At 36.2% G+C, this 16615-nt stretch overlaps 1 protein-coding gene across 7 annotated transcripts in view; it reads right to left on the bottom strand.

Annotated features, from left to right (window-relative positions):
- Window positions 1-16615, bottom strand: part of sdk2b (sidekick cell adhesion molecule 2b) — a 315370-nt gene that overhangs the window by 105868 nt on the left and 192887 nt on the right. For all 7 annotated transcript variants that reach the window (XM_044102414.1, XM_044102411.1, XM_044102409.1 and 4 more), the window contains exon 2: window positions 2296-2455. In XM_044102414.1, coding sequence (XP_043958349.1) covers window positions 2296-2455 — 160 coding nt within the window. The remainder of the gene's footprint in view (window positions 1-2295; window positions 2456-16615) is intronic.

Below are 16615 nucleotides of genomic sequence, written 5' to 3' on the forward strand. Positions count from 1 at the left end.
TGATAAAGCTCTAAGGGTATGAATACTTTTGCTCTCTAATCAAGCTTTGCTTTGTGCCTATACAGTGTTTGATTAAAAACATATTCCATCTCTCAGTCGTCCACCCAGAATCCCAGTTGAAGGGGCACTGAAGCTCCAGCGAATTGTATTGCTTTCAAGTACAGTCCATTCAAATCAATTGTTCAGGCTTACTGTATGTGTGTCACTTCTGCCCTTCCTACCCAGCTGCTGCCTCCTCTCTGGTCTTATCTATCTCCAGAGAAAGGTGCTCCATCAACAAGGCGGATGTTGCTTGTATGTCCAGCCTCTGTTTTTTTTTTTTTTTCTTTTTTCCCCCACATTCATTTGCTCCCTCACATATGAGCACAACAGCTCAGCTAAGATCAGCCGTGTGTCAGCAAGCTCTCCTTCAGCCCTCCAGTGCTCCATTTACACTGCAGCGGAAGCTCACGGTGCAGACACACTGTTGCCCAAGATAAGAGCAATGTTTGCCACATGATTAGGATCTTCCAGTTACCATTAAAGGCGGTTTATCTGCTACCTTAACCCTCATTCACGCCTCCTGCTTGTTTGCAGCCTCTCCAGAGACAGTGATGGAGGTCACTGAGCCCAGAGGGGAAGGAGTGAGGCAAAGGCAATAAAAATAGAAAATCTACATTGAAAGTCATTATTTATTTGGCAAATGCCTGATAAAACAGTAAAGCTTGCTTTGATAATGTACATCCAGGGTATCGCAATGGTGAGTGGAAGTGTAGAAAAATAGCTACAAAACTTTTAAAGGTGACAAAAGGGTTTAACACATGGAGATGCAGTTTCACTTTTTTATCACATTAATTTTAGATAAGCTTAATCTTAAAACATCATAGATGTATAACATCTAGAGGGAGCGTTAATCAGCATGATCTAAATGCAATACATAAAGTTTCAACAAAAAAGGGCATGGTTTAGCTAATTGCAATGTGAAGTTGCGAGACAAATGCAACAATGGGAGTTAGATTAAATTTTCAGTATATCTCAATACTCAAGGCCAATTATGAGGCTGTTGAGTGAGACATGCCTGTGACTTTAATGAATGGCGAACTATTAAAAGAATGTAACAAGTTTCAGACCTTAGCAACACACATCTACACAAACTCATCAAATGACATCTTGATGAGTTTTGTTATCTGATGTGAGGCAGATAAAGACAGGTTACCGGTGGGTTTGGACAATGTCACTGGACCACTGCTAAAGAGGGCTGGAGGGGCTTATATTTAAGGCTCTTGTTAATTTAATAACAAAAATATTTTTTTAAGAGAAACAAAAAATCTAAATAATTTTGTGAAAAGTTAATTAGATTTTTTTTTTCTCCTTTTAAAAACAATTAAAAAAAATAATCAATGGAAGAATTCATTGTCAAAAAAGTGTTTTGGATGTTCCCATTGGAATTTCAGCTTCTTTTGTTATGAACTCCAGTTTTTTTGAGGTTGGGAGACATTCTTACCATCACCCTGATCTTTAGCTCCCTCCAGATTTCAATTAAATCCTCAATCCAAAAATACAATTAATACTGTACCCAGGCAGAAAACACATGGTGATAAAATTAAATCATTGTAAATCCAAAGTGAGATGAGATAAGAATCCTTTTAGTATTAACTATAAATATTACACAGAGATTCAAATATGCCACATTTGAACTGCTTAAGAAGTCATAAAATACATAAATGTGTATGCCATAAATTTACTAATTTTATAAAGAAAGCACAGTAAACAAATTATTACATTCGTAATCATAATTTATACTTAAATATTCTTACAGTCATCTAAAAAAAAATGATTAAAATTTGTACTCATTGCATTTTAAAAGTGTGTAATGTACTGCTGTCCTGTCTTTTTTATATTGTAAAGGGATCAACAAACAACATGTTCTCTTATATTTTGCTTTAATGCATTAAATCAGATAATCTTTTCCCCTTGGATTCCAAACACATTATCTTATAAAGGACAAACAACATTTATTTATCTTTAATAGTAGATATGTGCTACATTTAATTTGTAAATTAAAACAAAGTTTACACAAACAAGTCTACAGTGTTATTTTCCTTTAAAGGAAAAGAGGAATCAAGTTAGAACAGGAAGGGTGGAAATGAAGAGAAAAACAGAAATCAGTATTGCCAATAAAAGCCTGATTATCTCGAATAAAAGCTCCCATGTCCATCTACAATGGATGAAATAGTTAAAATGGTTCGGTAGATAATTCAATTTGTGGCAACATAGATGATTACTCCAATCATTTCTAATTGATTTTGCGCTCACCTATATTCCAGTGAGAATCGTGTTAGCTCTGTGGTGTTGTGGATCCATTTAAACTCCAGCGGCCAGCTTCCCTCCGCCATGCAGGTCAGCACCAACCGGTTGCGCTCCAGGTGCAGCTGGCTGCGCACTGGTTCTGTCTTGAAATAGGGAGGCACATCATCTGTGAAAATTAGGGGAACAAGAAAATTATGATTATAGGTTAGTTTGTAAAAAGATTTCGTGCTTCTAAATAAGGTTGATAAAAATAACACCTGAATGAAGGACACCCACTCCTACATTTCACATCTATTTTTTTTCCTTTTGAGGAACAAATTTACTCATGATGATACAAATTAAACATTGCCAGAGTGAAACAAAAATGTGTGGGAGATATCCTCAACCAAGAACATTTTATTTTTTTATTTTCACGATTCTCACGTAAAGCAAGCACATAACATTTTCAAAACTTTTTCAATGATCAATTTTACAGTTGATTGTTGTTAAATATATTCTACAAACAAAACCTGGGACCTCGTCGTGCACACTATGCAGAAAGAGCCGCAGAGATTCACAGCTCAGGTAGGGCAATCTGTTGAAATGGCTATTATTAGTGACACGCTCCACAAAATTGGCAAAAATAGAAAAGTGAAAAGAAGAAAGCTATTTTGGACTTAATAACTGATGTTCACAAAAACTCTCCATCCAGACTGAGCTTGAGGTATAAAATGTCAAAGTCTCTATATGTGGAAAATGGTTAAGACATACCCTAGTAGACCTTAAATTGCAAGTATTGGTTTGAGGTGTTGAATACAAATTCAAACCGCACTTTTTAGATCTTTACTTAAGAGTTTTAGAGTTCTGTTTTAGTGTATTGCTGGTCCGCCACATAAAACCCCAATAAAATTTATAGCATTTTGTATTAGAAAAGTCTTTCACACTTCAGACGAAAACTCCTTCCTCACCACGACCCATTTGCAGCTACTTAATCCCCCACATGCACTGCTGCTTCTGCTGCTTGATTTTGACTCGCTCATAGAGAGACTGAGACACCCAGCTAACAGCAAAGAGCGAGCGAGGCATAAAGTCATGAAGCGCTGGTCCTGCATCTTGGTGCTCTGTGTATTTCTGTGTCAGTAACTCACTGGCACAATGTACCAGTCACCCTCTGAGCTGCGCTGAAGCAGACGCCACAGGAGAGACGCCAAGGAGGAGGTGTGAAATCCTTTGATCATCCTTTTGACTCCGCTCCGTTTTGCTCCGTCTTTCCCTCTTGTTGTGATTCCCCAACATGCGCTGTTGAGTGTGAAGGCATGGGTGGAGGCAGACCGGTGGAACTTCTCCGGAGGGTGAACATGGCGACGCCGATTTTTATATCTCAATCAAGGCGCCGTAGAGGGAAGCTGTCAACCTCCCTCTTGGTTCCAATAGCTCATCCTTTATAAACGGTGTAAAAATGGAGAGCTTACTTGATCATCATTGTAAATATAGAACACATTAATTGGATGGTTGGATAGTATAATTATCAAATTGACTGATAATCAGGCATTGAAATTAAACTGTCAAAATGATCTATAGTGCTGATATTTGGTTCCTCTATGCCGGCTCGGCAAAATTCACTGGAGGTAGAAGGATAAGAGTGAAGGAATGAGGATGAATATATGAGATGAAAGTTAAACAAAGTGAGGGACAAAAGATGATTTATAAGCCTCTCTACCAGTTAAAAATTTAGATGTACTACTTGTGGAAGTAATGGCTTAATTCCACAGCTTTCTAAAAAGAACTAAAATGCATAGAAGTCTGTAGGTTATAGTTTTCTTTTAAGGTTGTAAGATATTTAAAGTCTATAACTGTGAGAACAGGTCATACTCTGCTAATGTGGATTGACTAAGGACAATAAGAGAATGAGCTTTAGTTCAAAGGGTTCCTATATGATGAATGAAAACAGTAGGATATGCTGTTTAACCCTTTAACTGTCACCCCAAATACTGTCACATGCAGATCAATGGGTTAATCAGACACATGGCAGTTAAAGGGTTAAATTGGTCAGCTCAATTTGACCAGTTCAATCTGAATATTTTAATGTGTTTAGGTATTCAATGTGCTATCTTTAGTTTGTGAATTGTAGAGGGTTAGGTTAGGCACAATGCTTCTCAATTCCAGTCCTCAGGCCCCCCCTGCTCTTCATGTTTTAGATGTGTCTCTATTTCAGAACAGCTGATCCATATTAATTGCATGACTTCTTCTGCAGTCCTCAAGTACTGCAGAAGCCTGATAATCACCCACAGATTCAATCCAGGTGTGTGGCAGAAGGGGAACACCTAAAACTTGCAGGACAAGGGGACCTGAGGACCGGAATTGAGAAACACTGGGTTAGGGTAACCCTAAACAATGACAATTTTCCATCTTGACTTTTATCCTTGACATATTTGTTCATCACCTAAAATTCAGAACCTGCTGCTGTTTCATGGCTCCACAAGTTTAAAAATATTTCAATTGTGTTGCAATTGAAATATTGCTGGTTGTAAATTATTCTCTTTGCGCAGGTACGTTTCCTCAGGCCCTGATAACTGAAGGGATCAAAACACTTTTATAGAAGTCTAACCTGGATGCCTAAATAAATAGGGGCCCAATTCAAACTATGTTTTCCAACATAAAAGGACAATTTATCACAACTTTACATTTAGAACCATGCAGAAAGTGGCAGGACTCTCTGGTGTGGCACACTAATGATGCAAAATGGAGTAAACTAGAACATTGTTCATTTTCTATTCATGTTTTATTGAAGGTTGAAAAGCTAAATATAATTCTACAAGTTAAACAACTTCAGTATTTTTTCTTGATTAAAAAAAAAAGAGAGCATTTTTTAAAAATAATTTCCCTGACTGGAGTAATTTAATCAATGGCGTACTCTATTTTATGTAGTTTTTTTTTGCTGTACTTATGATGTCAGACTTTAGCAGATGACTTTAATGCTTTTTTATTCACATTTCTTACATCTTCCACTGCGTATTACCAGGAGGTGGATGCATTTATGGGCTTACCTGGAGTTAAATTTGGTGTAACAAAGAGGGATCAAACCCGAGAACGTCCATGAAGAAATTTTGTCATGTCCACTGTTAAGCATGGTGACAAATCTATGATGCTGTTGTCTGATATTGTTCCAAATGTCCTGGAACAATAGCAGTGAGAACTCTTCAAAAATACCTTTCATATAAGAATCTGATGGTCTGAGAAACAATTTTACTTGAGGCACAAAAGAGAACTTTAACTTTATTTTCTTCGGCGGTGTGTTAATGAGCAATAAACAGGCAGGAATTTTTTTTGCATCTGATGACAGTATATACCATCAGATTTAACTTTATGTCAATCTAGAGGAGCAGCAAAGACCATAATTTTTTTTCTTTGTGAACTCATCTGCTCCTATTAAAATGTAATCGTGGGTGATAAATCAAAGACACAAAACAGATATCTAAACAAGAGATAAGCTTCAGAAGTATATTCATCTCCATGAGTTAATATTGAATATTCATAAACTCCAGCAACCTATTGAAGGCTATTTGTTAGATGCTCTTTGGTTTGACTCTTGACTTTTTGCAACCCGGTGTGATAACAATAAATATTTATAGAAACTACAAGAAGACGGAGCAGATTCGATAATACCACAACATATTGACCCATCAGATTCAGCTCACATTGCTACCTCTTGTTTTTTAGTTCAAAATTGGGCCCTTTGCCATTCTGAAAGTGCTCTGTTCTGTGAAATTCTGATCCCTTGTGCTAGACAAACATGAAGAAAGATCCACACGGTGGAAGTCAAAACGAAAAAAGCCAACTACTGAAGCAAGGTCTCAGTCAGAGTAAAAACAAAATAATAGAAAACTGTAGTGCGGCAAAAATTAACACAAAAGATAAAATGAAAAAAAACTGAAGCAAATGATGGAAGACAATAAATACAATGCTTACACGCCCTACTTAAAATGCAAGGTCTTTGTGATGTAACATAATTAGACCATAATCAATTCTTTTTAGTTATTGTATAATTCAATAAAATAGAGCACATTTTAAAGAAAAATCTTGTTCCTGTGTGCAAAGTAAATTCATATAAGCATCCAAAATAGATAGAAGGCATGGAAAAGCTCTATTGAAAAATTGTAAAACTTAATACAATTTTATAGGGTTGCTAAAAGCTTTGACCTCAACTGCATATAAATATATCACCATATATTTATATACGTATATAGAAATACACACATACAGTCTGTTCTTATACGTATAAGAACAAAATACAATAAATACTACACTCACTACAAGACAAGATATTTAATGTTCAAATGATTTGCAAATATTCACTCATTTGGAATTTGATGCCTGAAACACATTCGAAAAACTGCAGGACAGGGGCAACAAAAGACTGGGAAATTTAGGAATGGTCAGAAAACACTTGTTTGGAACATTGTACAGACTACCAGGTTAACCGGAAACAAGTGAATGTCCTGGTTGTATACAGAGGGAGCATCCACAAAGAGCTCAGAAATTCACAAGCAAGATTAGAGTGAGGTTCAATAGTCTGTGAAAAACTGAGCAAACAGTCCAACAGTTAAAAAACAATTTCCCAACATTACAATTGTAAAAAAAATAAATAAAAATTGAGGATTTCTTCATCTACAGTCCATAATATGATCAAAAGATTTAGATAACCTGGAGAAATCTCTGCATGTAAGTGGCAAGGCTGAAAACCAACACTGAATGCATGAATCTTACCAGTTGGGCTCAGGGACATTTCAGAAAACCATTGTCAGTGAACACAGTTCATCACTATGTGTAAACGTGCAAGTTAAAAATCCACCATCAAAAGTGAAAGCCGCATGTCAACACCACCCAGAAAAAAACATTGGAGTCTCTTGGCCTGAGCTCATCTGAGATGGATTGAGGAGTCCACATTTCAAATTGTTTTGGAAATCATAGACATTGCATCCTTTGGGGGGCAAAGAGGAACAAGATTGTCCAGATTGCTATCAGTGAAAAGTTTAAAAGCTTAGTGAAATTTTAATATTATTGACATATACCTCTAGAAAAAAAGTGTAAGGTGTAAAGAAGGTTAAATTTGTTAAAAAAAATTATGCACAACCAACTTGTCAGAAGGGTTACACAATAAAATATTACAATGGCACTTAATGTCCAGAATTAGGTATTAGAAATAAATATATTCCAAAATGCATTTATTCACATTCACAATAAGACTTGACATAAGTATGTCATTATACATTTCCCAATTTGAAAAAGCAAAGTATATTCTAATGCACATATTTCAATGCAATCTCCCACTTCTTCCCTGTGTGGTTCGTTATCAACACATATGTATTAGCTTATGGCAGGGATGGCTCATTTGCATGCCGCTCAGCCAGGAGATTCTCCCAGCGGCCGTGGCCCAGGTCGACTCATAGCTGGGACATGTTAGTTTGTGCGCCCATGCACAGGTTAGTGTGTCACTATCACCACCACTTCTGCAGAACGCAGTCTATTAAATCAGCTCACTCATTAATGAGAACGGTCTCAGGTACAAATGCATGCCCCTGGGTAAGAATTTACAACTTGCAGAGACACTTCATAAAATAAAAAAGCTCCACACATATACTCACATATGATATATATATTTATATAGAAATGTCAACTCAAATTCCTTTTAATATCCTGCAACCAGATGAATCCATAACTTACACTAAATAAATAAACAGATCTGCTATTTAAAGTGAAATCTATCACAAATAGAGGAATTATGTTTGCTTTATTAACATCAACTCTGGGTGACCTGAATGGAGCTAAATATAGGTGTGAACTTGCTGACAAAGAGCCAACGTTTCCTTTTCTTAGACCAAATTCAGAGGTGTTCTGCACCATGCCACATTGTGTGAGTAGGTGTACCAAAGATTGTCCAAACATGTCTGAGAGTTGACCAGTTTTACCGATGATGCATTTTCCCAGGCGGCGCACACCGAGTGCAAAATGCAGTGTAGAAATTTTCACAGGGAAGTATTTTCCAGTTCCCTGAGGACCGCTGTGTTGCGGTGTGTATCCATCGCCCTCCTAGCTCAGTCCTCATGGGACCGGCACTATCGGACATGGCAAACATTTTTCAGGTACAGCCTGGGGGCCCCACAACACATGCAGGCTAACTGCTGGCAGTCCCAACAAGCTATGCATTGAATACTAATGTGCTCCCAATGCATGCCTGGATACGAGTGGAAAAGTGTATGTATGTGATTTGTTTATTTTTTGCGCAATGTGTGTTCCTCTTTGATGGCAGGTGTCAAAATGTGTTTGTGATGCTGATGAGGATGGAAGTTTGCTGGTGGTCTGACTGTGTAGCTAATGGTCCCGCTGGGTGTGAAAATCTGTTCCACTGTCTGTCTTTATTTAGCACACTGGTCTGGCCCTCTTGCTGGGCGTGGGCGTGCGTGCGTGTGTGTGAGTGTTTTTGAGTGTGAACACTGGATGGGAATGGCTCCAAAGTGTGGCTGAATATGTATGTCAGCACAGAGCTGTAAATTTTCTGTGTATCTGCTGCGTACTTGAGAGAAGGGTTTGGCAGATGAACGTGTGGTGAGTGCTTTCTGATATTTGACGGTTCCCTAAGAGACAATCAAATCCAGGCCAGCTGCTGTTTTCTTTTGCAACATGCAGATAAACTGTACATATGACTGAAATTATTATACACTTATCAGTTGATTGCCATTCTGTTTTCATGAACAAATATTAGCACTTTCTGGTAAATTGATGCTTCAGTAATGACTTCTCCTCCTTGTCTGTGACTCTGCAGCAGCCTGAAGACCGTCCTATGACAAAACTGGTCCATTTTCTCCAAAATGTTGGTCTTTATCAGTCCAAAGCCACAACATAATGTGGTCAGAATAATTTGACTCAGTAGCAGACAATCTACATGCAAAAAATATTGACAACTGTACTTCACATTAACCACAATCTTTTGGCAATCTATTTTGTGAAACAAACTTTGACCTAAGGGATTAGGTTCACAAATTCAAAATCAGTTTTGCTAATAAACTCATTGGCAAAAATTTAAGAATGTAGAAGAAAGAGTGTGACTTGGACATAAACTGGTATGCATAAAAACTACTTTATGATTACACTGTTACCTACAAATATTGGCTGTATTGTTTTTACTGCTAAAAGCACAAACTAAGAATTTAAAGAAAAAGAAAAAAGAATTGAAGAAAAATTGTACTAGCTCAATGCCGATTTACAGATATTCAAAGAGATTATTCCAAATTAAACACAAAATTACAGTTTGAATGACTAATGGGGGAACATATTTACAAATCTCCTTCATGCCAAGACTCTTCAGTATTTAGATCACCCTTTTGCTGTAGGGATCTGTGGAAAATATGGTTCATAGCCAAATACCAGCTGTTAGCATAATTCCTGTGGAATCCGAGCTCAATCCTTGTGGGCTAAAGGACATCAGAGGAAGCAACAAATGAGCGTATTAAAGACTGTATGTGTTAAATAAGATATAACAAGAAATAAATGAAAAGGCAGAAAGTGTTAGGTGATGTGCTGCTAAAACTGTCTTGACCGAGTTAACCACTGTTGTGGGGGTGGGATATCATCAAAAAAAGAGCAAATTATTTTCAAAGTCACATGCAAGTGAATACAATGGCGGGTCTTGAATTAATGGTCAAGCCATAGCATAAGAGCATAAGGTCTGCCAATTCCTGATTCACTAAACATGCTTAAAAGTAATGCAAAACTTTCTAAGAGAACAATTAACAGAAATGTTTAAGTTTTTATGGTGCTTTTGCATAACTTTCTAATGCTACCCTGAGAAACAGCCTGTGTCACCTACATCAAAGTCTGCCACAATGTAAATCGGTTTAATTCTTATGAAATCAATTATTATTTTATAGCACTGCCAGAATGTTGTTTTGTCATTTAACATATATTTTTTTTTTGTTTAAATTCTGTTGCATTTTCTTATGTCTTGCTTTATTACTCTTTACTTATTGTATATTGTAGCTTGCTGTAGTTTCAAACTTGGTTTCGAACCTTAGAAGCAGTTTGACTAATCAATAGTTGACTTACCTCTGCGAAAAAAGAGACAGCAGATTAAATCACTGGAATTCACTGGCCTACAGCAGACATGAAATTCACTACAATAACTTCCTATGAATAATAAAAAACTTATTTGCCATGTTTGCACAAAAATGTAAATGTTCTCTTTGTTTTACTGTTTTTCTTATCCAATTTATGGGTGAAAACAACCTGCGCATTGGATAAAATCAATAAATTGTGCTAAAATATGAGAAGTCTTTTAGTGGTGTTTGGAGGATAGGTGCTGTGAATTTACAAGTTTAGCTATAGTGATAAGCTGGCTCTGTCACTTACCTTCCAAAGCTAAACTATTCCAATGTCAGCTCAAAAAAGCAAGTTTAATTTCAGTTTTTTTATTCAGCTCAAGTTTAAAACTATTAAAAGTAATTTCATGGTTCTATACGAAGTAAACTGGAACAATTTTAGAATGTACTGTACAAGTGGCACTCATCTGATTCAGCTAGCAGGGTTCAAATCAACAAGACCAACGACCCAGGAAAAGGTAAACAAAGAAAAAAACACATCACCCCAGAGGAAAGATGGTAAATATTAGCTGTAAAAATGAAAGTATATACACGTTACCGCAGCTAATATATGCTTTCCAGTCTCAGTTACAAAAACCTGTCTCCTCTGTTGGTGAATTGTTACATGTGTGCGTGTGTCATTGTGATTGCATGCAAAGTCAGGACCAAGCTGGTTTAATTTCCCACAAGATCCAGAAATAAAAATCTCTTTAGCGATGGAGTGTGCGGCACAGTACACAGAGCATATTATTTTATTATGATTATGAAGGCAAATCAATTCTTGTAATGTGCGACACAAAGCTGAGAGGCAGCTCATGTGTCAGGATCATATGACTAAACGTCCTGCATGACACAAACAAAGAGAATATTACGTATCTTTGCTCTGTTTAGGTGCTTTAATTTAAAAATCCATGTGCTTGGAGTAAGTGGTACCTTTTTATAACATTTAGGCTCCTTAAACGTACGTAGCTAACATAGGTAGTGCTGTTAGAAAACTACATAAATGAGACTGGAATGAAAAGCAAATAGTTTCATGAAACAAGAAAAAAAAACTTCATGTTGATTTTATTGATATACTGGGTATACCAGTTCAATTTCTTGTTTATTGAAATAGCCACAGACATGACAGCAACTCCTATTAACAGGGAGAAGACCACTTGATGAAATTAAAACTCAGGAACAGACTAACGAAGGGAGGAAATGGAAACAACAACCTCAAAGGAATTAATAGTCAACTAGGAACTTAAAACTTGATACTTCTCCACTCCTTCATTCTTTCTAAATTTGTTAAAGAAAAAAACCCAAACAAACAAAAGAAAAACTCTCTAATATTTCAAAAATAAATAAATAAATAAAAATCATAAACATTGATAAAAGGAGGGGATATTAATGATTATTACAATTCAAGAAATCAATGTTTGTCAAAATGCTGTATTTAAAATTGGAGACAGACTCAGAAAAAGGTCTGTTATAAATGGTAAGACCCTTTTTAGTTTATGACATGAGAGCTAAAGGAAGTAGGTGTGTGTGAGGCTTCATGACTGTAAATATTGGAGAGATACAGCTATTTTGTGTATAACAAGAGGATGCCGTACAGCCTATTTACTAGTGAAAATAAATCAATTTAAACAATTGCCAGATTTGGTGAATATGAAAATGTTCAGGAATATTTTCATTTAGGGCTCTAAAAGAGCTGTGCTCGTTCAAGATAATAGTACACGAAGCAGAAAAAGTCACATTTGATGGTCAGGCCTAATTATGAAACTATATCTTAAACATGGGGGTTATCTGCAGTTCTTCTCTAGAAATCTGAAAAGTTCCTGTCTCCTCAATAATGCATAGACAGGCCACAGCTGGGAACTGACAACCACAAGGACAGAGGAATGACTGCATAGAAAGTAAAGCAGCCCACTCTAAGCAACACACATGCAAACACACGCCTACATGCACAACAGTGACAATCACACTGATGCAAACTATTGACACCCAGGTGTTTGTCAAACTATCTCCAGACCCACGAGGTAGATATCTTTTCAGCTCAATGTGCAAATGAACTAAGCAAAGTGTTGCTCATGTGATGATGACATGTCACACAAAAAATTGCACATTTCACACTTGTCTCTTCACACTTGTCTCAAGGAGCATCATTGCATCTCAGTCAATCATGTAACGGGATTTATTTCCATCCTACCATCCTCTTACAGTGGATATGCAGCAGTTATAGTAATTTAATTGTTCTAAATGTGCAAACGAGAAGGTCAGAAGCAAATGTAAGTACCTTCTGCCCATGGCAGCATTGCCATGGAGTCACCATCACATAAAAGCAATAATTTTCTGTTGCTCATTTGTGTGTCCTATCCTGTAAAATGTGATATGTAGACACTTTTCATACTTAGATTCTGTTTTGCTAGAATAAACAGCCCAATGGACATTTGCCAATGAGACAGACATCTGTCATATTAGAGTGGTCGATTTGCATGGGTTTTTTTGTGTGATTTTTATACAGGGAGTGCCACGTGTATTTTATAGCTTTGCTGTAGCAACATTGCTAGTAAAATGGTCTTTGTTTTACAATAAATCTTTGGAAGTGTTCCTCAGATAAATATGAAGCATTTTCTCAAAATCTTACCACCAATGTGTGACGAGACGGAAATTTCTGAGACTAAATGGGACACATATGATCAAAAAGTCACAGACTGAATCTCTGCCTCCCGATGTGGAAGTGGACACCAAGCTGGATAGCAAAGTGGTTCGAGAAAATACTTACTGTAAAAGAAGAGAAATTTGGGGATAATTGCGTAAATTGCCACTTAGTGAGGATGATTAGAACAACTGATGGCTGAGGTAGTTTGAAGGGGAAGCCATTATCCAGCATCTCAGCACTTGTTCACTGCAGAGTGCAGCAGGAAGCAATTCCACTTCACACTCATCTTAGTGGGCTTTAATTTACAAGAATGGGCTTTTTAATTTGCCTTTCTTAATAATACATTATGTCTTTCGGTAGTTTTATTTCTGTGTGTTTTCTTGGAAATGTAATTATGCAAGGCCTTGAAAAAACACCAACACTTCTTGAGACTTTTGTAGATTGCTGAAAAATATAGCAATAAACTTTGACATATTTAATTGATATTTTATGCGGTGAGCTATTGCAAATTAGAAACTTGAATTGTAATGTGAAGTGAAAGGAATTTTATTTTTAGTAATATGAACACAAAATACTAAAAGGAAGGCAAGCATCTGTGATTAGCCCTTTGAGTAAATATGTTTTAGAACATCTTTTCTGCAAATCTGTAAATGTATTTGCACAGTTTTTACACTCCTTATATGTAGTCAGTGGTGTTCTTACATCTACACATTTACACACAACTATGCACACAATTGTAATTTTTTAAACTTATCCTCAACTGGAAATGTCTTTGAATTTCATTGAATAAAATACTCAGTATTTTTTTTAACTATGCTGGAAATGCAACCTTACGGTATCATCTTCTGTTATGATTTTCTGTTTTTATATTTTTGCTACTATGTTATTTTGCATCCCTCTATTTTCCTGGCACATTTTCCTGGCTTCTCGTACACTTGATTTCCCCAACTCAGACAAAATACATGTTATTTCTGCTTCATTCTTAGTTCCAAGACTTTTATGGGATGTTTCTAACAGAACTGCTCAAAAAGAGACAAAATTCTTAAGCAAATATGTTTTTTACAAAATAGTTGTAGAGAGATCTGATAAAGGGCATCTATGAACATCAGTGTTTAAAGCAGAAAAAAAAAAAAAAAAAAAAAAGCATTTTAGTTGTCCCTTGCATTCATTAGCACCTTTTGCATTGTGTTTCATTATGTACATTTCTATAGTAGTGCTTTTTTTTATTTCTAACAACAAGCAGACACTAACTGGTTACCATTTCCCTGGATACTGGACTCTTGTTAATCATGACGTCTTTATAATTCCTGTCTCTGTTGGAAGTATTGTCTTTTTCCTCTTATACTGTGAGCTGTGTTTATATATAAAATTTGAGGTCTTCTTCTATCACCTTGCAAAATATGCACAAAGTATGACCCCCCATTCCAATAAACATGATAATTGTCTGTCCCCTGTCTTTACTCACCTAATGAAGGGCATATCTAACTTAAGTCAAAAGAACAAAGGTCTCTGGCTTTTACTGCTCAGCAAGCAAATTAGCTCCCTCTTATCTTACTTTACACATTTTTGTTTGACCTGCTGCTACGTTTTCACAGTGCAATCATGCCCTCTACTTGCTTCCACTGGCTAACTATGCATGTTTAAGGAGACAGTCAGCACCAGAAGGGAACCTATGATTACATAATAACTAAACATAAATGCTTTCCATTATTGAACTAAAAAAACAAAGAAACAAAAAAAGAAAAAAAAAAAAACAACAACAACTTTATCCTAATATGAGAAGTCCAAAAATCTGATTGGGAGTGTGTATACAAAACACTATTATAATCTCTCATGCTGCTACAGGGGCCTAAATTTGATCTCTCTTTGTGCTTGTTGCTTTGGTCACAGAATGAGACTCACTTTGGTAAGATTATAGATTCAATAAATCTGTAATCTTTCATTAATGACTGTCTGGTTTTCTGCATTATTTACGAGCAGGCCCCAGCATATTGTGTCAACACAGTCAGGTCACTGGAAACTACTGGTGAGTTGGGGAGGTCGGATAACGCATAAAAGGGGAATATGAAAAGATGAAAGTGGGTTGGAGGAGCACGGTGATTATAAGACCGGAGGAAAAAAAAAAAAAGCATTCGCTACACTTCATAATAAAGTCTGAGGATTAGGTTATGGGGGAAAACAAGGGTCTTATTTACATCACTGCACACAGAAACTCTAAGCCATCAGCCTTGGGTGGGTATTAGGATGGGATATTTTCTTGCTATGGACCCTGCAGGCTCTGGACAGACAGTTTACTGTCACATTTTTTCCTGAACTCTGCAAGGCAATCTGCTTTTTGAGAAAGGAGTAGAGAAAAATGTTTCACTCACAATATGGGCTTCTTTCACTGCAAAAATTGGCAAGACAGAATAAAATTGGACGTAGTGCAGACATAGAACCACAAAGACAAATTGTTCTATACTCTGTTATGAATGGATACTTGAGCATTATCTGTTCTGTGTGTGCGTGGGTGTGTGTGTGTGTGGTGGTGGTGGTGGAGGGCAACATTATTAGAAAGCAGGAAACATTTAAGATGACCATCAATATTCCTATTCATTCAGGAAATTCATCCAAGATCAAGCAAGATGATACTATTCATGAGGGTACAATTACAAAAAACTGAACAAGTATTGTTTGTTTAGGGTGTTTCCCCACATAAAACAAATTTTCTCTAAAGAATATCAAAGGATATGGCAGAATAAGTTATATTTGCAAAGTTGCATCTGAATAAATCAGTTACATTCTGGAAAAATGTCCTTCAGATAGATGAGACAAAAATAAATGTTTGGTCATAATACATATTGTTATATGTGGTAACAACAAACACAGTATTTTAGCACTAGGGTCTTATAAGAACAATTAAGCATGGCGGTGGAAGAAAATATAATTCTGGATGTTTTGCAGCAACAGAAAATAGGAAGTTGACAGTCAAAAAGGTAACATTTGCATAACTTTGTGTTTTCGAGTCAAATGTGAGGTCACATCTAGCAGCTAAATCTGATCCAAACTTTGTCAATAATAGAATTATCCCAAGACAAATCTGAAAATTTGTAACAGAATGACTGAAAAAGAAAAGTATCACGGTGCTGCAAATAAATGTGGGCTAATATTTCTTCCACAGAGATTTGAGAGTATGATAAAAAAAAAGAAGGAACTAATTGATGATCCTGCTGCTATTTTTTTTTTTTTTTTAAAAAGCTAATCTTTTTCAATTCCACTTATGGTTGTTCAGTAAATAATGAGTGTGAAATTGTGTTTTGTACTCTTGAGGATTAATTTTGATAATTTGCAATGTGATAAAAATCTGACAAATTTTCTGCATGTAAAACCCTAGAAATAAAGGAGGATCTGCTTTCATTTTACTTTCATTGCATAAAAACCAAAGTTTAAATAAACATACAGTATGTTAACTTTTTTTTAATCCCTTCTGTATCTCAATTTGCTGAAGAACAAACAAAATAAAGAAGAATAAAGAAGAAAACCTGCCTGCCTTAATGTAATCGTCTGGCAGAGCTTGAACAGAAAATTC

The sequence above is a fragment of the Gambusia affinis genome, linkage group LG20 (assembly GCF_019740435.1).
Source record: "Gambusia affinis linkage group LG20, SWU_Gaff_1.0, whole genome shotgun sequence".
NCBI classification, from domain to species: Eukaryota; Metazoa; Chordata; class Actinopteri; order Cyprinodontiformes; family Poeciliidae; genus Gambusia; species Gambusia affinis.